Source organism: Abramis brama (genome assembly GCF_963993115.1).
Source record: "Abramis brama genome assembly, chromosome: 2".
Taxonomy (NCBI): Eukaryota; Metazoa; Chordata; class Actinopteri; order Cypriniformes; family Leuciscidae; genus Abramis; species Abramis brama.
The window spans coordinates 68,123,516-68,148,515 of NC_139964.1; the positions used below are offsets into that span (position 1 = coordinate 68,123,516).

General features: G+C 37.3%; 3 protein-coding genes across 9 annotated transcripts in view; 2 read left to right on the forward strand and 1 right to left on the reverse strand.

Moving 5' to 3' along the window:
* The window catches only part of LOC311078026 (uncharacterized protein), a gene marked incomplete at its 5' end in the record, with an annotated part of 17,769 nt that extends 16,373 nt beyond the window's left edge, over positions 1-1,396 (forward strand). Inside the window, one exon of the mRNA XM_084106671.1 lies at positions 1-1,396. This exon is cut by the window's left edge and continues 15 nt beyond it. Within this exon, the coding sequence (XP_083962797.1) occupies positions 1-26 (26 nt within the window). The 3' untranslated portion in view covers positions 27-1,396.
* The window catches only part of LOC311073874 (C3a anaphylatoxin chemotactic receptor), a 44,264-nt gene extending 24,086 nt beyond the window's left edge, over positions 1-20,178 (forward strand). For 3 of the 6 annotated variants that reach the window (XM_084099965.1, XM_084099963.1, XM_084099964.1), the window contains 2 exons: positions 13,644-13,764; positions 18,021-20,178. In XM_084099965.1, coding sequence (XP_083956091.1) covers positions 18,028-19,098 — 1,071 coding nt within the window. In that variant the 5' untranslated portion in view covers positions 13,644-13,764; positions 18,021-18,027 and the 3' untranslated portion in view covers positions 19,099-20,178. Of the gene's footprint in view, positions 1-9,642; positions 9,662-10,302; positions 10,473-12,740; positions 12,761-13,643; positions 13,765-18,020 lie in introns of those variants that run through there. The other 3 variants (XM_084099968.1, XM_084099966.1, XM_084099967.1) reach the window with 3 other exon arrangements.
* The window catches only part of cenpq (centromere protein Q), a 19,242-nt gene continuing 13,726 nt past the window's right edge, over positions 19,485-25,000 (reverse strand). For both annotated transcript variants that reach the window (XM_084100020.1, XM_084100021.1), the window contains exons 6-9: positions 24,468-24,597; positions 22,589-22,708; positions 22,128-22,205; positions 19,485-20,382 (exon numbers count right to left, since the gene is read on the reverse strand). In XM_084100020.1, coding sequence (XP_083956146.1) covers positions 20,233-20,382; positions 22,128-22,205; positions 22,589-22,708; positions 24,468-24,597 — 478 coding nt within the window. In that variant the 3' untranslated portion in view covers positions 19,485-20,232. The remainder of the gene's footprint in view (positions 20,383-22,127; positions 22,206-22,588; positions 22,709-24,467; positions 24,598-25,000) is intronic.

Genomic DNA, 25,000 nt, shown 5'->3' on the forward strand with positions numbered 1-25,000 from the left:
ACGGTCAGTATCAGCCGAAGACCTAAACATCATCATCATCATCAAACTACAGTCTGTTCACTACAGTCTTCTGAAGCTTTCACAGACTCTCACTGTTCTCCATCAGTAATCTGTAGTATTGCTCTACTGTAAGCCTTTCACACACCACGGTCTCCTGCATCTGATGGTGTTTTATGATGAAGCTTTCAATAAGACCCAAACACTGAACAGATGACGGGTCCATCGCAGGAACCACAGACATTCAGACTCGCACTCATTTACTGTAACAGCACTGGACTGAAAACTGCAGTAAACGCTAGAGTCGGGGAACTCAGACTCGGACTCAAGTCCAATTTTTAATGAACTCGGACTTGACACGCACCCGGATGAACTTGGACTTGACACGGACTCAGACTTTTAGACTCGGAAAAATGTCCAAGTACAGTCGAGTCCGGGCACTGGAGGAACTACTTGCATTGTGTTGTGTCAGTGTTGAGCATTGTAGCCAATCACAGACATGTATATTTAGCGCATGAACACAGTGGCAAATCAGAGCCGTTTTCAGTCACCATGCAGAGAAGTCGCTCAAAACGTATGTTCAGAATCAGCGCAAGTTTTATCCTTTCGCAAATCTCCTCATAAACAACAAAGTCTTGACGCGATATAAATAAGAGATTCACTGTGCAGTGCGGACGACTTCAGTGTTTATGACGAGAGCTTCAGTGAGAGTGCAGACAGCGGCGGCCCGTTTCAATAACTAATCTGGGGCCCTACCCACATAAAACATAAACATAATAGAGCAGAAAAAGCAAGGATTCCTGTTGGTTTGCATTAATGGTATATTATTTTATTACGTGCAAAGAGAAGAGTGAGTGATTCCTGCCAAGTGCCAAAGTTATCCAGAAGAACAGGGTTTCTTGTAATCAGAGAAAGCTTCTTCCTACACCCAGAAATGGAATAAATGTTATTGTAGTGGGTTTTAATTTCATGCTGCTCTATTGAGACCCATCTCACATCACGGCTCTTTGACTGCAGAACTGAGAAGCGAGATATTAAAGTCTGAAATGTGAGAGATTCAGCCCAGCTTTAATAATATTAATAATATTATGTGTGAATAACAACTAACTGTCCAACTGTTGAAGACACTGCTGTATTTCTGGTCTGAGTTCACATGTAGCGCAGCGCCGTCTGGTGGTGATGAGCGGAACAGCACTCGATTGGAAACTAATTATTACATTGTTTAAATTAATACATTTTTAGCGTAAATGTAGTTTTGAATATGTACATTTCTGAAATACTTAACTTAGACAGTTTCCTCTGATAACAGATCTCTCTAAACTGTAATGTGGACTCATGCATTTTCTGTAAAGCTGCTTTGAAACGATGTGTATTGTACAAATAAACTTGAATTGAACTGAAAGACACCATGACATCTATCGGTTGCTGGTTACTAGTATAGTCCTGAAGAATAAAGCTGTTAATCACAGTGATTAAAGACATGACAGGTGGGTCAAATTATTATGTTTTAGTTTTTTCTTGGCTAGTAATGGCTCAATATTTGAAACTAGCAGGTTCAGCTTTTACATAATTAAATTTGCATATTTTTGCTTAACTTAAATTATTATATATTTTAACCCTCTGATGGTCTTTATTTATGTCTACACTCTGGGTTTTGGGTTCTCTAGAGACCCCAGAAAATAACATTTAATTTTGTAACAAGATAATAGTTTTTTTTTTTTACAAATGTAATTTTATTCTGTTTGTTAATGTTTTTACTCAACATTTGTGCAGTTTTTGGAGAATTTATGATATTTTTTAAATTTCTATAAATAAATTAATAAATAAATAGCCTTTTTACAAAAAAACAGCATTTGATGTAAAATTCACTTTATAAAAGACCCAGATTTCTAACTTTCATTCATGGGGATAACATGGATGATTTTAAATGGTTTAATGTAACATTTTTGCCCATTTTTTGGAAAATGCAGTTTTAAAATAAAAAATAATAATTTTAACCACTAGATGGCTATAGAGCTCCAGTATATGCTATTTGCTATTAGACTACCTGAAAGATATCTTTTCACAAGTTGGATTCAGTTGGATTCATATCTAAATATTATAAAATCACAATTATAACAAAAATAAAATATTTTTGTCAAAGTTTAGCATTTTTTTGTACCAAAAAACCCCCCAGTTTTTCAATAATGTTACATTATGATTAGAATCAAACCTGAACAAAATGTTACAAAGAGAAATGTTGGAGTCTTAAGATTTTATCATTTATTTCAATCATTTATTTTTAATCTAATTCTAGATTCTAGACACACACAATTGCGTGTGTGTGTGTGTGTGTGTCTGAGAGATAAAGAGAGAGAGAGTGTGTGAGTACACATTGTCGATGTGCCAGTGTCACCACACCACTTTATATTTGAAGTGGTTTAGCATTTTGGATGATTTTATTTGACAAATTATAGCCTTACAAATGTTCCTGTGTGTGTGTGTATGTGTGTGTGTGTGTGTGTGTGTGTGTGTGTGTGTGTGTTTACATTTTCAATGTGTCAGTGTCACCAATTTATTTTTGTGGTGGTACTGCATTTTGGATGATTTTATTTGACAAATTATAGCCTTACAAATGTTCCTGTGTGTGTGTGTGTGTGTGTGTGTGTGTGTGTGTGTGTGTGTGTGTGTGTGTGTGTGTGTGTGTGTGTGTGTTTACATTTTCAATGTGTCAGTGTCACCAATTTATTTTTGTGGTGGTACTGCATTTTGGATGATTTTATTTGACAAATTATAGCCTTACAAATGTTCCTGTGTGTGTGTGTGTGTGTGTGTGTGTGTGTGTGTGTGTGTGTGTGTGTGTGTGCGTGCGTGTGTGTGTGTGTGTGAGAGAGAGTGTGCGAGTACACATTGTCGGTGTCAGTGTCACCACTTTATATTTGTGTTGGTTCTGCATTTTGGATGATTTTATTTGACAAATTATAGCCTTACAAATGTGTGTGTGTGTGTGTGTGTGTGTGTGTGTGTGTGTGTGTGTGTGTGTGTGTGTGTGTGAGTACACATTGTCGATGTCAGTGTGACCACTTTATATTTGTGTTGGTTCTGCATTTTGGATGATTTTATTTGACAAATTATAGCCTTACAAATGTGTGTGTGTGTGTGTGTGTGTGTGTGTGTGTGTGTGTGTGTGTGTGTGTGTGTGTGTGTGTGTGTGTGTGTGTGTGTGTGTGTGTGTGTGTGTGTGTGTGTGTGCGCGTGTGTACATTTTCAATGTGTCAGTGTCACCAATTTATTTTTGTGGTGGTATTGCATTTTGGATGATTTTATTTTACAAATGATAAGAGAACAGTTTTTATAGTCTCAAAAATGTATTCCTCTATATGTGTGTGTGTGTGTGTATACACGTGTTGTGAGCAATATAATTTAGCATTGTGGATGTTTTTTGCATTGGTGGAAGTGTGCCACTTTATTTGTGCCATTTCTGTCGATGTGTTCTGCGTTGTTTCTGATTTTGATGATGAATTTTGTCTATTTTGATTGCGGGGTCTCCAGAGACCCCGAAGACCACGAGTGTCACAATTTTTGTCACGCTAACATAAAAACAGATATCATTCCACTTTTTTTTTTTTTTTGTAGATCTAGAAAGTGTTGAGAGCCGTAGAAGGTTTCATACCATTTGGACAAAGGGAACATTTTTTTTAATTTGAGCAAAAGTCATTTGGGGTCCCAAAAGACCCCATAAACCATCAGAGGGTTAACCTTGGGTGTTATTTACCTTTATAAATGCCAATTTTAACCTCATACTATAGGACTGTTACTAATGAAATTAAATAATTTACACTGGAATAAATAATGTTATGAGATTCATGTTTTATGGGGGAAAAATGCAATAATACTTTTAAACATGAAACTAAACCGCCAGTAGGTGGCGGCAAATCCCTTAATGAGTGAATCAGTGAATCATTAATTTAAAGGGCACCTATTATGCAAAATTCACTTTTACATGGTGTTTGAACATAAATGTGTGTTGGCAGTGTGTGAGCAAAACCACCCTAGAATGATAAAAATCCACCCAGTAGTTTTTTTACTATCTCAAATCACAAGCACTGTCTCAGAACGCCCTGTTCTAAGATTGCTGTCACTGTGACGTAGAATTGCGCTAAGCCCCACCGACGTGGTTTGATTGACACTGTGGTTACCCCGCCCTCGGTGATCTGTTCACCATCCTCCATTGTTTCAGCGACAGCCGGTAATGTCTCCTAAGAAGTGTAGGTGTTCTGTTGTGGGATGTAAGAATGGACATAGTAGTCTTCACCATGGGCGAGGCTAGCCCCTTTTTAGGGGTGCTTCAGCAAAACTTGGAGTAAGAAATGTTGTTATTCTAAAAATTTTGTTTGTCTTTGACAAGGTTAAATAATGTTCTTCATCTTCAATCCGCAGCAGCGCCAAGCAGAGCGCAGGTCAGAAACAGAGGCATGTGTGTGTTTGTTCATCTGAGCCTCATTGGTCTTTCACTTCTCGTCAATGTCAGAATATTTGAGATGACCAATCAAATCAAAGTAGGCGGGCTTTATGTTCACAGAAGCTGCTGAGCGCGAATTTTACATGGAATTTTAGCAGCACGACTGACGCTTCAGTTTATAGTGCGAGTTAAGATGTAAGTAGCTAAACTAAACATTTTATATTTGACAGTTTTTTAGGTCATAAATGTTAAACGAATGACAAAAATAATTAGAAAACTAATAAACTTTTGTCTATTTTCGCCATTTTGAGCTGAAAATAGGCCTATATAACGTGTAATTATGTAATTGTGAGGGGACAAGAAACATTAACAAAGCCGTTTTCATAGGCACAAGATTAATAATGCATGTGTACATGTTGAGAATTAATATAATACAATTTGTAGCCTTCAGTAAATTAAAAAAGTTCAGCTTTAGGAGGGGAATTAGAGACAGGGCAAGATCAGGAGACTGAGATAAAAGGACAGAGTGATGGAAATGAGGAGAGAGCAGGTTTTAAATATATTTCTTATCCTTTTTTGGCCTTCAAACGTCTTGAAATGCACATATCAGAGAAATAAAAATGTTTAACCCCATAACAACCTCAAATTTATGACCTCTTTGATTATAAAGCCCTGTCTACGGCCATATATTAGGCCTAGATCAATAATGAATGTGTACATATTGTGAATGAATTTAATAAACTTAGTTACCTAGCTTTCCTGGTAGCTTTGTCTGAGAAAATGATTCATAAATCAACCTATCAGTTGACCCTATGTTTACTTTCTTCACTGACAGACAAAAATGAAAAGCCTATATCAGTCAAAGCTCAGCTTTAGGAGGGGAAAAGACAGAGCAAGAGAAAAACAAAGAGAAAAAGAGTGTGAAGCTGATGAGGTGTGAAAGTAAACAGCTGCCCGCACATGGTTTTAAAGCTGTTGTTATCCAATTTTTTTGGCCTTCAAAACATCTTAAAATGCACATATGTAGATCAGAGAAATCAAAATTTTCTCGGGGGAGCATGCCCCCGAACCCCCCTAAATACCTCACATTTGGGACCTCGGTGATTATAAAACCCTGCCATATGCATGTTACTGGATGAATGAATGAAACTAGTTAATAATGAGCATTAGACCATAAACTAACTTTTTTTCCCCTCATTGGGAGCTGAGTCCCCCTAAAATGAAAATCCTAGAATCGCCCCTAGTCTTCACTGACATCAGAGCCACTGAAAACGCAGCGGATGGATTTTATTTATGAAGAAAAGGCGCCACTTAAACTTCCTAAATACGTTTATGTTTGCGCGAATCATTTTCTGACTGACTGTTTAGTGAACGAGGGTTAAAGTTAATCCTCAAGTGTGGATCGTTGCCTACTGTTCGCGATCCGACGTCACCTCCAGAAGAAGTAAGTGTATTTTATGATTTTTGAGCAAATAGTCATTTCAATCGATGTCAGCCAGTTCAACAACAAATGCGTCTAAAGCTATTTATTGCCGTCGTCATAGGATGTCTCAACAAACAACGTCAGACAGTTTGTCACGTATCATTTTTTGCAGCAATTACAAATGTAAATAAATTAAGGTCTGCTCTATCTCCATAGACAGTATATAAACGTCTATCTCCCTGCAGCATGTGTTTTCTGGTTCTGTATAGCCATCTTCTCACATTTGCCACATAAGCACCTGTACGACAAGTAATGTCAACATGACGCAACAGCACCCCTGGCATAAATATAATTTCGTTTGTACTTAAGAAAAAAAGAAAAAAAAATTCGTTTGTACTTAGCAAACGTTATCACAGTATTTGTGTGTGTAGTTTCAAAAAAATGCGCGAACGTTATCACAATTCGTGTGTGTGTGTGTGTGTGTGTGTGTTGCACATCCATAATTGCAAAGGGGACGCGATTAAAACTTTGTAAGTACATAAATGTATTAAATAACCATTCCGAGACGTTTAGTCCATTCTACCCTTACTGCGGACTCTCTTCATCATCTGGGTCCAGCAGGGCGGGGATATGCAGCTCATTTACATTTAAGGTGGTACACACCAAAACAGCTCTTTTTAAAACAGGCCCCAAAAATGACATTTTCAAATGGTTATAATAAATTAACTGTGGGGTATTTTGTGCTGAAACTTCACAAATACATTCTGGGGACACCCAAGACCAATATTACATCTTGTAAAAAGGGGCATAATAGGTGCCCTTTAAAGTCCCCTGTGGTGTAAATCCAGCTTTTAATGTTGTTTATGTGTCTATGTGGTGTTTTTAATATGCTTTAAGACAAACCATGTGTAAAAAACCAAGATGTCAAATCTCCTCACAACTTTCTGCACATCCTCCGCTGATGTTATAATTTTAGGTGATATGAACATCCATGTTGACATTACAAACTCTGCCCCTCTCACCAACCTGCAGGTGTATGACCTAGGTGTGTCTGATCACAAGGTCATTTCTATGGATTTGCCATCCCCATCCAGCCTTTCCAAGACATAAACCCAGACCTTTCAGCATCTTTCCACACACTTTTCATCAGCCGACGAAGCAGTGGACTACTACGACAGCCATCTGAGCAGCCTCCTGGACCTCCACGCCCCTGTTAAAACAAGAACAGTCACCTTCACCCGCTCAGCACCCTGGTTCACAGATGGGCTTCGTCAGATGAAGGCGGCAGGGCGGGTCCTTGAGCGGCGTTTCAGAGCCTCACTGTCCACAAACAAATCTACCGGGAGCAACAACAAAAATATGCACAGTCCCACAAAGAGGCAAGGTCACAGTTTTACTCCGACGCCATCAGAAACAGCCCAGGAAATCCCAAGCAGCTTTTTCCCACTATAAACCACCTTCTCAAACCACAATCTCCCCCACTTACTGCCACTACAGAAGAGCAGTGCAATAAATTCATCGTCAAAAACTGCACATATCCGCTCTGCCCTTTCTGGTCCTCCCACTCAAACTGTTCCCCAACATATACCGTCTCCCAACCCCTAAACTGCTTTCCTGAGGTTTCATCAGAAGAGGTGCAGAATTCTGTCCCCTGGACCCTCTCCCAACCTCCCTGGTAAAAACCCATATCGCTGTCCTAAGTCCCCTGATCACCGCTGTTATAAATCATTCCCTCAAAACTGGTCACGTTCCTCCGGTCTTAAAAAATGGCATTATCACACCACTGCTCAAAAAACCCACTCTTGATCCGGAAGTCCTATCCAACCATAGGCCTATCTCCAATCTCCCCTTCATATCAAAAGTACTTGAGAAAGCAGTTGCCACCCACCTTCAGGACCACCTCAAACATAATAACTTCTCTGAAGAATTCCAGTCAGGTTTCCGCTCGGCCCACAGCACAGAGACTGCCCTCGTTAGAGTCACAAACGACCTCCTCATATCATCTGATGCTGGCTCTCCCTCCTCATCCTCCTGGACCTTTCTGCCGCATTTGATACTGTCGACTAGGGCTGGGTAAAAAATATTGATTTCGCGATTTTAATCGATTCTCATTTTTACGAAATGATATAACATAATCTATAATATATAAACGATATATTATATCGATTCTTAAATCCCAAGAATCTATGATTAGTCATACTGTTTTCAGTTGATGAATGAATGGAACATTGTTTCGCATCCCATCCAATAAATCGCAATAATCTTTGTGCTTTGTTATTATTGATATGAAACAAAGTCTCAGATTTCAAATTACGTCCATTTTCTTACGAAATTCAAAAACATAAATGCCGTTTTGTCGCTGTGGCGTGAGATCGCTCTGGCTCAGCTCTAGAGAAGCACGTGATCTTCTCTTCCGCCTTAATAACACCAGTTACCGCGCGAAATAAACATGAATGAGCATCTGAAAGTGTGTTAAAAGTACAACTTATCGAAGTCCGTATCATGTGACATGGAATCGCTCAATCTGTGTTTCAACCGAAAGACGTTAGTAAACAATGTCATGTAACGTCACATTTACCTCAGAAAAAACATATCCAGTGACCATAAACTCATTAGTCAGCGAGAAAAATTAACTCTAGAGAAGCATTTTGTTAAATATATGCATCATATTACATATTCATTATCATTTTTAATGTTCTTCAATATTTAATGCATGTTTGAATAAATCTGGAAAGTTTTTTATGACAGCCACCATTTATATTTTTATATAATTTCATTTAACTTTATTATTATAAAAATAAATAAGTGTATTTTAAGTGTTTGTATACAAATCAGTTAATTTTTACCTTCAATATTATAGTAGGCTAATGAAGCCTGTAGGCCACAACAGACTCCCATAGTTTACAATAATAGTTAAGAGATTTGTTTTCCTTGAGAAAATTTGCAATGTATTGTACCTGATATCCAAAATAATCGATACTGAATCGAAATCGAATCGAATTGTGAAATGTGTGTCAATACCCAGCCCTACTGTCGACCATGGCATTCTTTTAAACCGGCTCCACCTCACTTCTGGACTAAATGACACTGTCCTCAGTTGGTTCAGATCATATCTCACAAACCGGACAGAATACATCTCCCTGGGCCACTCCAAATCAAATCCACACAGTTACTTGCGGTGTCCCCCAGGGGTCAGTCCTTGGCCCCATCCTCTTCATCTTCTACCTCACCGCCCTTGGCCAAATCATCAGCCGTCACAAACTCTCAATCCACTGCTATGCCGATGACACACAGCTCTATGTACACGCCACACTCTCACAGTCATCCCCATCAAAACTCAGCACCTGTCTGGAGGAGATACAGGTATGGATGGAGCACAACTTCCTTCAACTCAATAGCTGGTTGGCACTCCTCACCAGATCAAATCATCATCCATAACCAGCATCACCTTTTCTGGCACCAACATTCCCCTCTCATCAACAGTCACTAATCTTGGTATAAAAATGGACTCACTTTTGAAGCTCATATAAATCACCTATGCAAGACCTCTTTCTACCACCTCCGTAACTCCGCCCCATTCTCACCCTCTCAGATGCCGAAAAGCTGGTTCATGCCTTTGTCTCCTCCAGACCGGACTACTGCAACTCACTTCTCATTGGGATTCCTAGAGTCTGCAGAGGCTTCAGTACGTCCAAAACTCTGCAGCTAGGATCCTGACGAGAGTGCGGAAACATGAGCACATTACCCCCATTCTTCACTCACTCCACTGGCTTCCCATCTCCACCAGGATTGAGTACAAGGTTTCCCTCCTCACACATCAATGCATCTATGGACATAGTGAGTGAGTGGAGGCGGGGCTCATTTGCATATTCATAGAACCGCGCATACTAAATGAGGCAAGGGTGTCGAGTTACACTCAAGATATTTTAAGGCATGAAGAATTTCTTTTCAAGGAAAAAACTTAAATATGTCATTTTGGTGATCAAAGATCAAAATTTTAAGGGATACAATGATTGACTACAGGGGGACTTTGACCGATTTGTTCAAAAAACTGAATCATTCAGTAATGAAATACAGAACTTCTGTGATCTTTGAATGGAAATATTTTCGTTGGTGAAATGAAATGTAAATAACTTAATATTAACAACTCCTCTATTTGTCTACTGCTACTTGTTTATTGAACTATAATATCAATTTAACATTTACATTTTACATTATGTTTGGCAAAACAGCTCCCTGCTATATATATATATATATATATATATATATATATATATATATATATATATATATATATATATATGCATGCATACATTATATATATATATATATATATATATATATATATATATATTAGTTGATTGGAAACACAAACACATTTTATGTGAGAACACTTATGAAGTCAATTCTCACAGAGAGTGAGAAAAACATTTTTTATTTTTTAAGCCACAAACATTTGATAGTATCAGTCAAACCAACACATCTGAAAATCGCTGACTCTGATCTCACGGTTTACTTATACGGAAGTTTCAATACCATGAAGCTTTCAATGTCTCAACACTAATGACACACTGATCGAGCTCAGACAAGCCTCTACTAGTTAAGTCTCAGGTAAAGTATGATTTGCATATGATAACTGAGAATCTATTGTTTTCTGAATTACTGTCACTGTTGCTCATAGTTAGGGTTATGGGTTTGTTCAAATTTTAAGTATTAAACATCAGTAAGTACCACAGAGTTTGTGGTCAAGATAATCCAGGGTTATAATAAAGTCTAATAATTTTATCCCTTAAAACTTTGATAATCATAATGATATATTTAAATGTTTGTTTTTTCCTGTGAAAAAAATCCTTCATGCCTTAAAATATCTTGAATGTAACTCGACACCCTTGCCTCATTTAGTATATGCGGTTCTATGAATATGTAAATGAGCCCCGCCTCCACTCGGATTACCTGATCAACTCGCTCAATTGTAGTAAACGCTTTTTTGGATCATTAAAATAAATAATATGCGATTACAATCAAGTATTTTCTTTTAGTGGCAACTTATGTGGCATTATTGCAATAACAATACACTTCAAAAGACCTCAAACAACAACAAAAAATTCTAACTTTGACAAAAATGCTGATTTAATGTATTTTAGAATGTTTAAATATCACAAAATATTCATCACAAAAGCTGTTATAAGAGCAGTTAGCCAATTCCAGAAAAATGAATGGATCTCTATGGACCTCTGCTGGAGAGATATGGTAATTACACTTTTTCTAAAACTATATATTCTGCAGAATGTTCTCTAATCAGCAGATGGCAGAATCCTGCCTCTAACATCGAGATCAATATCCAGAAACAACTTATATTTAAAGCTGCAGTCCGCAGTTTGTCGCCATCTCTGTTCGAAATCTGCACTTGCAGTTATTCGCGGAATGATCAACTTTACGTGGGGTTTGTGCCTCGGCTCGGCACAGCGCGGATGAATCCGATGTTTTGAGGAGAATGTGCGGCTGTCAGTCGGTGTGGAGACCGTCATTCGCAATCACATATTCCACTTTTTGGAAGTATGACCAACATAAGAATTTTCACTGTAAAATGTTCTGAACAAGTAGGCCTACGTAACATCCACTTTTGTTCTGACCAACTTGGAAAAAAAGCATTGCAGTAAATCGCGCTGATTAAATCTAACGATCGCTTATCATATCACGTCAAACCCTGCATATTATACTTTGCTCTCAAACTGTTAATAAAATGTGTTTGCCAAGGTGTTCTGTGTGATTTCATCAGTGTATCATTGAGATACTATTCTAGATTTTATTAATATTTTTAGTGTTTTTATTGTTTAGTTCATATTTTTATCTTTTTTTATTGGTGAGGTTTTACCCTCATGCTCCTCGTTTCCTGTTTACACTCGTGGTCCCTGCGGTTGATTAACCCCAGACATTTATAGAGCGATTGTTCAAAGAAATATAGTTTCATCATCAGCATTGCGTGACTAGCCTACATTTAATGTGTATTAGGGCTACCTGTACTTCAGTTTCCATTTCTCTGCTGTCTTCCTAATTGTCATAATGTTCCTTAGAACTGGTTCTCTTTGAAATACAAGCACACGTATTTGTAATCAGATGCATATTTAAAACTGGAATATAAATTTAATTTTTACATTTCAAAAGTCCATCCGATATTTATCCTCGTTAGCCACTCCGAAGTCTTTTGCATTTTTACAGCGGGTGAATCTCCAGCTGGTGATCGTCGTTTGAACCTTTCTGGATCCGCCATTACACTGATAAGTTTAATTATATCAAGTGCTGTGAGAAAAGGCTATACATCTCCAACATCCTCACACTCATAGCCGACTAGACGAGACTCTTCTTTATGTGGACAGATGTGATGCAAAGACATGCTCGAATTGCCCGCGGAAATCCACCAGTACCACTGGAGTTAAAAACATTATAAGCTCTAAAGCAAGTTCTGAACACTGTTATGTACTTGCTCAAAAAATTTATTTTGGATAATTTTTAACCCCAATTTATTTCATATGCATGCTTATGGTGTAGTTTTGCAGTAAATAGGTTTAAAAAACAAACAAAAACAACTTCATATCCCCCAAAACACAGCATAAACATATAGATGAGTAATAAAATAAAAAAAATATTTATTTTGTATTAATAAAATATACAGTACTGTGCAAAAGTCTTAGGCATTTTAATATCTATCAGTTTACATTTCCAAACATTCTTTTTGCCATTAATTGTAATAATCCAGTGAGATTTGTGTATGCACAAGGAGTCTGACAACAGCCGGTCTGATCTAATCTCACCATCATCGAGTCCGTCTGTGATTACATGAAGAAACAGAAGAAACTGAGACAGACTAAATCCAGAAGAACTGCGGGAGCGTCTCCGAGGTGAAGAAACCTTCCTGAAGAACTATGTGCAAGTGTACCTGGACAAAACCGTTTTAAACGCAAAGGGTCGTTACACCATATATTGATTTGAATTAGTTAATAGAAGTTAAATCATAAATAAATTCAATTTGTGATTTTATTTTTGAAAGCATTCTCACTTTACAGCATTTTAACACAAGTGCCAGTGCTTTTCACAGTAAGCTTTGCAGGAAGGTTTCTTTTTTCAAATTTCAGATTTCAAATCTCACTGGATTATTACAATTAATGGCAAAACGAATGTTTGGAAATGTAAACTTATTTCCTACTGACACACTACAGCAAAATATATAAATAACTGACTTAAAACCATTTTACCGGATATTAACATGCCTAAGACTTTTGCACAGAACTTCTTTGAACAATCGCTGTATAAATGTCTGGGGTTAATCAACCGCAGGGACCACGAGAGAAAACAGGAAACGAGGAGCATGAGGGTAAAACCTCACCAATAAAAAAAGAGAAAAATATGAACTACACAATAAAAACATTCAAAAATATTAATAAAATCTATACTAGTATCTCAATGATACACTGATGAAATCACACAGAACACCTTGTCAAACACATTTTATTCATAAAATGTTTTTTAAAAAATCTGGTTAATATTTACAATTGTCTCGTTTTCTCTCCAAATCAGTGTGTTTGAATGGAATTTACCTCTGCATTTAAATAATCTGTAAACCCAGACCTCATGAAGCAATAAACAAATATGTGACACATGAATGAAGCACTAATAAGCAACTATATTTAGTTCTATGGGGACATAGTGTAATAATGGTGACTGCATGTTCATTAATGTCGTAATCAAGCTAAATAAACCCTCCTCTGTTGTCTTCACTGATAGGTTAACGCATAGCAAACACTCCTCTCTCAGTGTCTCATCATCCACCAGCTCAAACACACACACTCATGCTCTCAGACCTCTGAGTCAATCCATGCAAGTCCAACCAAAGCCAACAAAGAAGGTAAGACTTATTGCTACTATAATACATATATAAAATGCATTTCAAGTGTTTCTCAGAGAATTTCAGACTTAACTTTGATTAAAAAAGCTCTGTGCATAACGAACACGTTCTAGATGAGCGGCGCTGCTGAAGGTGTGTTCACATACCAGGAATGCATTATGGATGTGTGTAAACAGGTTGTGAATGGCACTGCGTGTAAAAGTTCACATTCCTGCAACTCACCATTCGTAGGAACACGTACAGCATCATGACCCGACAACTGCCGGTCCAAGGTGTTCAGAGATCAATGCAGTCCATGTGATCGAGTCTCGATAACGCTCAGGTGCATCTGAGGGATTTTCTGGTCCAGCAGCTGAAAAACCTTTAGGAATCATTCATGCACAAACTCTCAGCGTCTATTACCATTTTCCTTGACATGATTTGCAATGTTTATATATTATTTTTCACCTTTATTAGAAAATATTTTAATTTGTTGCTGGTTGCATGAACTCCCGGGATAGACTAGTCCCACAAGTTAGTCACTGAACTGTTTTTCTTTAAGATTGGGACTAGTTGCATAAACATAAGACACAGGCTTAATATAGTGGATATGAACTAGTCTTACAAACTTAATATCTATCTTGTACTATTCTGTAACAATGTCTGAGACTTCAGATGTCACGTGTTTATTTGGACAAAAGCGTCTGTTAAATGAATAAATGTTCACTGTAAGAAATTATTGCTGGTTTAACTTAAAAAAGTAACTTGATGGCCTTAAAATAGAGTTCATTGAAATTAAAAATTTGAGTTAGTACAAAGAAGGAGATTGAAATATCAACAGAATCTCAAACCACATTATCGAAGTTGATTTGACAAAAGAAAAAAAGTTGTTTTTTTTTACAGTGTAGGATTAAGGATTCAAATTAGACTGATCTACCTTTTTATGTAACTGGTTTTAAAAAGTTATGACCAGTCAATTTTTGGATGACAAACTTGTAAGACTAGTCTAGGGCGTGCTCATGCAACCAGTCATAACTCCTTCAGGTCAGTTATATAAAATATAGATTGGTCAGATCTGAAACAAATTCTAAGTTGTTAGAATTAAACAAAACATACCAAGTACCCAATGGCCATACTTCTTTACATTGAAAACAAATTTCATAATACTTTTCAAAAGAAAAGAGGAAATGGCACTTGCTTCATTTTGTCGCCATTGAACATGCATCCTTAAAAACAAAGGTTCCTTATTGGTATTTATGGTAAAGCAATGCCATATAAAAAAACATTTTTGTGATTCCAGAGAACATTTAAGCGAACAGTCCTTAAAAGAACCATTTATTTTTAAGTGTGAAGAAACTTTTTCCACTTTACAGAACCTTTTGTGCAATGGAAAGGTTTGATGCCAAATAAAGAACCTTTATTTTTAAATGTTTCTCACACCAAGAAAAGAAAACTTCTTTTAACCCTTTCATGCATGAATTATGATAACCTCAGTCAGGATTTTTTCACGTTTTATTGCTCTTAGGACATGAAAAACAAGATTTGAACTTTTTTATTGTACACAGATTTCACAGAGATTTTCGGATGTCCACTTAAAGTGAAGATATACTGTATTAAATATGATACAGTAATAACACAGCAACACTGTGTATTTAACAAACCAATAAATAAAATTAGATAAAATCTTGTGAAAACTATAAAATATAAACAAAAAAAATATAATACAGCTTCAGTTATTGCAAATGCAATTGAGTTCAACCGGCAGACAGAGAACTTTATACGAGTTCAACTTCACATATCTTTGATATCAGAACAGAAGGAAGTGATTCATCAAAGATCTCTACAACCAGTGAAGGTGTGAACTCTGTGGAAATCCAACTATGTAGATTTACCCTTATCATTCTGATCATATTCAAAATGGACAAATTTATAAGAAAACCTCAGACTGAAATCTAAATTGACCTATTCATGTTTTCAGACATGTGGAAAATCTAGTTTTTAAATCTCATCTGAAATGAGCAATGTTGGGGGTAGTAACACACTACAAGTAACATGCATTACGTAATCAGATTAGTTTTTTGATGTTACAAGTAACATTCATTAATTACTTTTTGATGTAACGAATAAAGTATTGCATTACAAGTAACGTGCATTATGTAATCAGATTACTTTTTTGATGTAACGAGTAAAGAATGCATTACAAGTAACGTGCATTATGTAATTAGATTACTTTATTGATGTAACAAGTAATGCATTACACAATGTGCATTATGTAATCAGATTACTTTTTTGATGTTACAAGTAACGTTTATTACTTAATCAGATTACTTTTTTGATGTTACAAGTAACGCATTACAAGTAACGTTTATTACTTAATCAGATTACTTTTTGATGTAACGAATAAAGTAATGCATTACAAGTAACGTGCATTGTGTAATCAGATTACTTTTTTGATGTAACGAGTAATGCATTACAAGTAACGTGCATTATGTAATCAAATTACTTTTTTGATGTAACGAGTAAAGAATGCATTACAAGTAACGTGCATTATGTAATTAGATTACTTTATTGATGTAACAAGTAATGCATTACACAATGAGCATTATGTAATCAGATTACTTTTTGATGTAACGAATAAAGTAATGCATTACAAGTAACGTGCATTATGTAATCAGATGACTTTTTTGATGTTACAAGTAACGCATTACAAGTAACGTTTATTACTTAATCAGATTGCTTTTTGATGTAACGAATAAAGTAATGCATTACAAGTAACGTGCATTATGTAATCAGATTACTTTTTTGGTGTTACAAGTAACGCATTACAAGTAACGTTTATTACTTAATCAGATTACTTTTTGATGTAACGAATAAAGTAAAGCATTACAAGTAACGTGCATTATGTAATCAGATTACTTTTTTTATGTAACGAGTAATGCATTACAAGTAACGTGCATTATGTAATCAGATTACTTTATTGATGTAACAAGTAATGAATTACACAATGTGCATTATGTAATCAGATTACTTTTTGATGTAACGAATAAAGTAATGCATTACAAGTAACGTGCATTATGTAATCAGATGACTTTTTTGATGTTACAAGTAACGCATTACAAGTAACGTGCATTATGTAATAAAATAACTTTTTTGATGTAACGAGTAATGCATTACAAGTAATGTGCATTACGTAATCAGATTACTTTTTCGACGTAACTGCAAATTACAATCTAATAACACAAATACATTTATTTACAGCCCAAAAATGTACAGCAAATGAAGTATTTCATATCACAGAATTAGTATGAATTGTATGTCCAATTTAGTAAACAGATGATTAACCAAAATTTAAAAACTATATGACTCCTTATGCTACTTGATGTTACAAAAAATGTTTTACCTAAAAGAAGACCCATAGGATAGAAGGAATGGGTGAGTATTCCAGAGCAACTTGACCGTCGGCCATCTTGGTTTGGAGAAAACAAAAATTCCACATCCACATCCACATGTATATGTTGCACATGTTGCAGTGTATAGGATCATACACTAGTGTCCACTGTAGCGGTTGACCTGCAACTATGCCATCAAAACCCATGCATAGCCTACGCCGTCCACTAATCCATAATGCTGTCCATAATTAGCCGTCCACTGTAGTGACCTCTATGCGTGGAAGGGTTAAGAACGGTTCACTGAAAGGTTATTGGGGGAACCGAAAAGGGTTCTTCTATTACATCGCCAGGAATACCCCTTTTGTAACCTTTATTTTTAAGGGCCCTATTTTAACGATCTAAGCTCATGCTCTAAATCGCAAGGCACAAGTGCACTTAGTGCATGTCCGAATCCACTTATGCTAGTTTAATGACGGGAAAAATGGTCAGCACGAATGGTCTAAAAGGGTTGTCTCTATTCTCTTAATGAGTAATGGGGGTGTTTTGGGTGTAAAGTGCAAAAAAAAACAATCAGAGTGTAATTTCCCATTCCCTTTAAAAGTCAGTTGCGCTCGCGCCATGGTGTATTCGCTATTTAGATTGAAGGTTGAAGCGCAAACAGACCATCAACGGGACAAGCCGGATTCCAATGCACCTGAACACACACCTCGTTTTCAGACCAGCAGCCCATGGGCGCACAAATAGGCGTAAATGCATTTGCTATTTAAACAAGTTGGCGCAGGACGTGAAAATGATAACTGCGTCGGGCTGAAACTAGCAAAAAAACTTTATTTTTAAGAGTGAAATGCTTACAATAAAGATACACCATGTGTTATTGTGTTTTCACAGAGAATCAATGTCTACCGACGCACCGATGAACACCACCTTGAGCTCCAACCACACCACCATCTACCCCAGCGATGCCATGCGTGTCCTGCAGATGATCTTGACCGTGATTATCTTCATCGTGGGCGTTTCTCTGAACAGTCTGGTGGTCTGGGCGTTGGGGGTTCGAGTTTGGTGCCGGAATAAAGGAGCAAGTGGCGAGACGCAGAGCGCTGACAGCTTTCGGATTTACGTCGTAAACCTGGCGCTTGCGGACTTGGTGCTGCTGTTACGTACGCCACTAATGCTACCATACTTAGCGAACCACTTCACTTGGACATTAGGGGAGCCCGTATGTAAGCTGGTTATTTACCTACGCTGCCTTGGATTGTACGCGAGCGCGTTCTTGCTGTGCGCCGTCGCGGTGGAGCGTTGCTTGTGTTTGCTTAGACCAGTTTGGGCGCGATTGAAACGCCCTCGTTGGGCCGTGCCGTTAGCCTGTGCTGCCATTTGGGTGTTAGCCGCGGTATTGGCGGCACCTTACATTGGCACAGCTAAAACCATTCTCTGGGAGAACCGTACGGCATGCTTTGAAAGCGATTTGGGAGTAGGAAAAGCTTTAATAGTTGTGGAAACCTTAGCAGGATTCATTCTACCACTTGTGATCTTCTTGTCTTGCAATATTGCGGTGGTTTTTGGCGCAAAGAAGGCCGAAGGTGCAGTGTCTTCGCCAACCTCGTCATCTGGACCGAGTTACACATCCCAGCGTTTGGCTCGTCTCTACCGGGTCCTCTTCCTCACAATGCTCCTCTTCCTCACTTGTTGGGTGCCTTACTTTACATGCCGCTTTATAAGGGCTCTTGCACACGATCGGCCGGACTGGAAGAAGGTCAAAGAAGGAGCGATTGGAGGCGCTTACGTAGCGCTATTTCTAGTGTACATAAAAAGTGCGCTCAATCCCATCATGTACGTGTTCGCGGCTCGTGGACTCGGACGCACCGTTCGTGCGTCACTTCTCTCCACAATCGAGCGAGTCTTCAATGAGGAATTATCCGAGTCTTTACGAAGAAAGTCTTTACGAAGGAGAGACTCTCAGTTTTAGTGGAGCTTGAACAAAAATTGGACAACCAACCAGGGGTGTGTTTCCCGAAAGCATCGTTAGCCAAGTATGCGAGTCCATTGGTATGTCTAGTATTGAAAAAATGCTGTAATATGTAGTACATAATTTGATGTTGATCTCTCAAAGGACTATTAAGTTTTTCAAAAGCATCGTTAGCCAACTATGTTCGCAAGTTCCGTCGTTATCAGCAGTTCAACGAGTTGGTGTTTCCTGAAACCATTGTTACAACGAACATTCGCAAACATCATCGCAGAGTTGTGTGTGTGGAGCGACAGATCTCGATCTGCGGTTAGAAGAGTTTCTTGTTTTTATAACATGTGGACTCAATAAATCCTGATCTTGAGTAAAATAATCAAGCTGACATTCAGTGCAATCAGTATCTTTTATTTAGAATACATACAGATGTCATATACGTCTTTTAGTTTGTCAAGAGATTTAAAGTGTCGTTTTGAAGAGTGTGAACGAGCTCTAGTGCGGAGTTACAGCGCTGTACGGGAAACACACCCCTGATCTCGTGCTTTGGAGTCGACAAACGATAAAAAATTGACAACAGGACTAAACATGCTGTACCTCATATCACATACGGTATAAAGAGAGGGACTGAGACAATTTTATAACCATTCGATGGACATGAAAGCATTTCGGACACCAATTCTGTGTGATTTTTATTTTTTTTTAATCTTGTGATGTATTATTGTAGCACTTTGCATTTCTACAGCAAATGAAAGACAAGGCGTTCCCTCTGGACTTGCTTGCTTTGACTGAAGGCTCAAATTAAACGGTCTATGCGGTAGAATATACTTTTTCCAAGTCACCCAGATTATTGGCGAAACAAATCACACATAAAAACTAAAACTCTGAATCAAACTAAAGATTACGAATCAAGAAGCTGTTGACCAATTCACCGTATATGATCTGATAGAGCAGAGAAAGCTAAATCTTCTGAATTTCAGCGTTTGTGTTGATGTTGTTGCATTAATGCTTGAGATGAATGTAATTTCAGTGTCTAGTCCTCTATGCAAACTTGTGATTTTGGAAATAAATGAGCAGTTATTTTGTTGATCAGCTGTCTCTGTCAGTGTGTTTAGCTTGAGGAACGATCTCTTGCTGTGATGGTCAGTCCAGGGTTGTGTCATTATGAGCTTGTACTGAATCCACCTGTTTATTTGCGAGCTCCAGAAAAGCCCTAATATCCCCGAGGACCGGAAGCGTCTGAAGAGCTCGAACCACTGCGGGAGGATTGGGAACGATCTTCATCAGGTGCTCCTGAAGGATCAATAACACTCTAGTTTAGCAGGCAAATCAAATCACAAGCCTTTCCTTGCCCTTGAACGGACACATACACACATAATTATGTCAAAATCCCCGTCTCGCCAAGTATTCTAAGTGAACAGTTGAGAAAGAAACCGGATGTGTGTCGGTTTATTGGGTCTTAAAGTGACAGTGGCCTAATATTCCAGCTGTTGTCTGTGTCATTAATGTTAATAAAACAACAAAATACAGCTTTAACAAAGATAACTAAGAAACTATCCAATCCGTGGCTCAAAAAACGTGAATTTTAGCAACGACCCCTTTATTTTGGATCCTAGTCGCATTAACAAAAGCACATTGTGAAGCACTTGCATAACACTTCTAAAAACTGTTTAGTGTTGAAACTGCTTTTACTGAAAAGATTGCATCAAGTCTGTCTGTATAACCCTGTCACTGATCCATATAAGGTGAAGACATGTTTCTCAACATGAGTTCTGTGCACTATAGGGTGTATTTCTGTGAAGAAGTGGCAAGGAAGGTGTGAAAACCTCACGCTATATATGCCATCATGACAAACACTTGGCTGTTTTCACAACACACAAGAATAAGAACATCCTAAACTCTTGATTCTTTAACCACAAATTAAGCATTAAGAGCTGTTTACACAGTTTTTCCATTTCACTGACGGATGTGTTTCTCGAGTCTCGCTCATAACCCTTTTCTTCACATTTTTGTAGTGTGAACTGGCACCTCGAAGACTGTTTTCAAGATAAGAAGTCACTAGTTTTAGCATTAACAGAGAGCCTATACTACAAGACACTACTTGTAGACAAAGTAAACTCCAAATGTGAATTCCAAAGTGATGAAATCAATATTGATATTACTCAGATAGCAACCAATCGAACAAAACAACTTTCTTATTTGGGAGACTAAAGGTCACTAAAAAAATGTCCCGAAATCAAATTAAAACGGTAAGAAATTACATTATGCATTAGGAAAATAGGACCATTAAGATTTACAGCATTATGACATTATTTTCATGCCAAATAAACATTTTCCCTGTGAATCATCATTAATTGAAGCAACGCAACAAATCTTTTTTGTAATTTCTATTATTTTCACAATTTTGTTTTATAAATGAAATCAGCATTAAAGCAATAAGTAAATACTAGCATGCATAAATATTTTCTGTAATGCAATAGTGTATTTCTTTGCATTACAGTAATTATATTTTATGGAAATAATATTTTGGCCACGAATCATCATTACCGCAATGCAATAAACCTTTTTTGTTATTTTGCATTATTCTTTCTTGATTGTCATTATTCTCACGTTTATGTAATGCAATTTAAATCAAATATTAACATGTTTAAATATTTTTTATGTACTGCAAATGAGAATTCGTTTGCATTAGTCACGTGAAAACTGCCAAAGAAATAATGCCATCATGCAAAAAAAAACAAAAAAACAAAATTGTCATTGATTTTGAGGTGAAATATGGTCTATGGTCTTACTTTCCCGGAGTTGTGAAAAATATGATACACAGGTGTTTTGCCAAATGAGAAGTTTATCTATGTATCATCTTTTTACTCTTTTAATTTTCCTTGCTTTTATTTTGTGATCATTTTAATTCCTTTCTGCATAAAGCACTTTGAATTGCCATAGTGTATGAAATGTGCTATATTAATAAACTTGGCCTGCCTTGAAATATGACTTATTCAAAGTAAACTCGACTGTAGTTCAGGTGAAGCGTGACGTACCTGTAGCGTCGGCTCATTGGCAGAGCGAGGCGATACAGCAGGAACACGCAGGACCGCTTGCTCTGACAGCTGGAGAAACTGGAACAGATCAGAGTCAAACGCCATGATTAAACCACAGATACAAGCATCACCGACTGTTCAAGTGAAACCAGTTCCCAGCAAACAATTTTGCGCTTAAAAGAGATGTCTAGACTAGACAAGGCAAAATTTGGGCTGTCAGTGAACATTTAATAGACGTCTAACCATAGCCCAAGAATAAACTAGTCATCAATTAGATAACATGTCAAAGAAATGAAACCTTGTAATCACTGTTTACTTTGCTTACATGATGGAATATCATACATCTCAAGTTATTTTGGCAAAAATTGAACTAAATTCAAGGTCTATAGTTAACCTAGATGGTGAAATGATGGCTATTGCTTGCTGGGTTGTGTCATGACATCACTGAAGTGTGCTTGAACCTCCTGTGCTTTTTCCTCTTCATCCTCGAGTTTGCTTCTCATTATCCTGCATTTCTCCTCCAAACTATCCATCTTCACCTCCATCTCCTCCAGAGTGCCGACAACCGAGCGCATGTTCTCCTAAACAGATCCAGCACACGCAAAGGTTAATCAAGTCATGTGCCCTTCATTTATACAGCGCTTTAACAATATAGAGTGTTTCACAGCAGCTTTACAGTGATAACAGGAGATTACAGTAACAGAGATTGTTCAGGCTTTACAGCAGCTCTAGAATAAAGTTATTGTCCAGATAAAGTTAGTTTTGATTGATTCACTTCCGTTGTAAAGATCATTAGTTATTAACTTAGCGGCCGCTAACACACACCGTTCTAACAGAAAACTCTTAATGCGCTCCGGAACAGTGTTTGGTGCTCGAGAACGCAAACCTTTAAATAGGGTCCAAGGTGCAAGTGTTGAATAATAAAAATAAAAAATAAAGTTATCCCTGCGCAAACTTCAAAAACGCGAATATGTGAAAACGCCGACGGCGCGCACATGCGTATTGCGTGTTTAGTCTATAGGTATGCGCATTTGAATATATATGTGTGCAGGCGTGTAGTCTTTCTTTACAAACTGACCTCAACAAGGCCTGTCTGGCCTTAAAAATTCATAATACAATTTTTTTTTTTTGCGCTTCCACGTATCCATGCAAAGCGGAATTATTTTGACAAATGTGTCCCTGGATCACGTCACCAGTCTCGAGTCTCACGGGTATATCTGTGGCAATAGCCAACAATACATTTTATGGGTCAACATTATCGATTTTTCTTTTATGCCAAAAATCATTAGGATATTAATTAAAGATCATGTTTCATGAAGATATTTTGTAAATTTCCTATCGTAAATATATAAAACATGTATTTTTGTGAGTGAATGCAGCACAATCGCCAACATAAATGAACAACTTTAAAGGAGATTTTCTCAATGTTTGATTTTTTTGCACCCTCAGATTCCAGATTTACAATAGTTGTATCTCAGCCAAATATTGTCCTATCCTAACAAACCATACATCAATGGGAAGCTTATTAATTCAACTTTCATGTGATGTATACATCTTAATTTTTTTTTAAATTACCCATGTGACTGGTTTTGTGGTCCAGGGTCAAATTAGTTAAAGCGGTGGTATAATGCCCTTTTCACAAGATGTAAAATAAGTCTCTGATGTCCCCAGAGTGTGTGTGTGAAGTTTCAGCTCAAAATACCCCACAGATATTTGTATATCGCATGTTAAAATTGTCACTTTTTGAAGGTGAGCAAAAACGCACCATTTTTGTGTCTGTTCCTTTAAATGCAAATGAGCTGCTGCTCCCGGCACAGGGGGCGGAGCTTCAAGAGCTTGTGTCCTTTTACCTCACACACACACGCACTGAAAATGTCAAAAAACGTTTAGCCTTTTATGTTCAAACCCGAGTCAGACAAAGATGGAGAGACTCAAGAAGTGACAACATGTAGAAGCAACAGGACATTTCTGAATGTGACAGCTGATGTGTAGTTATCTTCTAGTCATTGATTAGCATATTCTGTCTTTATAATCTATAAATCGTGTTCAGGGGGTGGGGTTTATGTAAATTTTAGGGTTTGTGATGTCACTAACCCGGGAGGAATGTGGTGTAGTCTCTACCAGCCGTTTGTTGTAGTCCTTAAAAAGTGATTTATTTAAAAGCAAATCTCTCCCTTTGCTCTGAACTTTGAGCGTCGTAACTTTGCAGATGTTGTTTATGCTCAAACAGCAACATTACACACTAACTAAAGTTAGAAAAGTGAAATCATAATCAACCACCCCTTTAATGTCTGGTTATGTCACGAACAAAACGAATGATCATCTTGACCCGTTCATCACCTCTAGAGACTCGAGCGTCTTCTTGCCGTGTTCGGATTTATTACTCTCAGCTTTGAACTGATGGGACACGCGCATGATGTCTCCATGTTTACTTGTGGGAACAGAAAGCTGCGCACACTTGGCCAGGAACCTGCGGAAACATGTTGTGAAAGAGTTATGGCTCGTTCAAACCAAGGACGATAACTATAATGATAGTTATATGAAAGAATAGCAGAGATCACACCACAACTATAACCAGGGTTCGTACAGACACTGTCAAATGTAATTCCAGAACTTTCAAGAACTTTAAGCACTACAATCAGAGATCTCACCTATCAAACAACATCTTTATTACCTTTCAACTTCTAAAAAAGGTAAATATATAAATAAAAATAAATAAAACAAAATGATAGTGCAGCACATGCAATGACTGGCAAATTTAACCTTTGAAAGGATACTATGAAAAAGATATCGCTTTCCTTATTCAAACTGATTATTTTTCTCATGAATATATGATTGACATGAAGAATGAAAGCTGTATCATATTCTTGAAT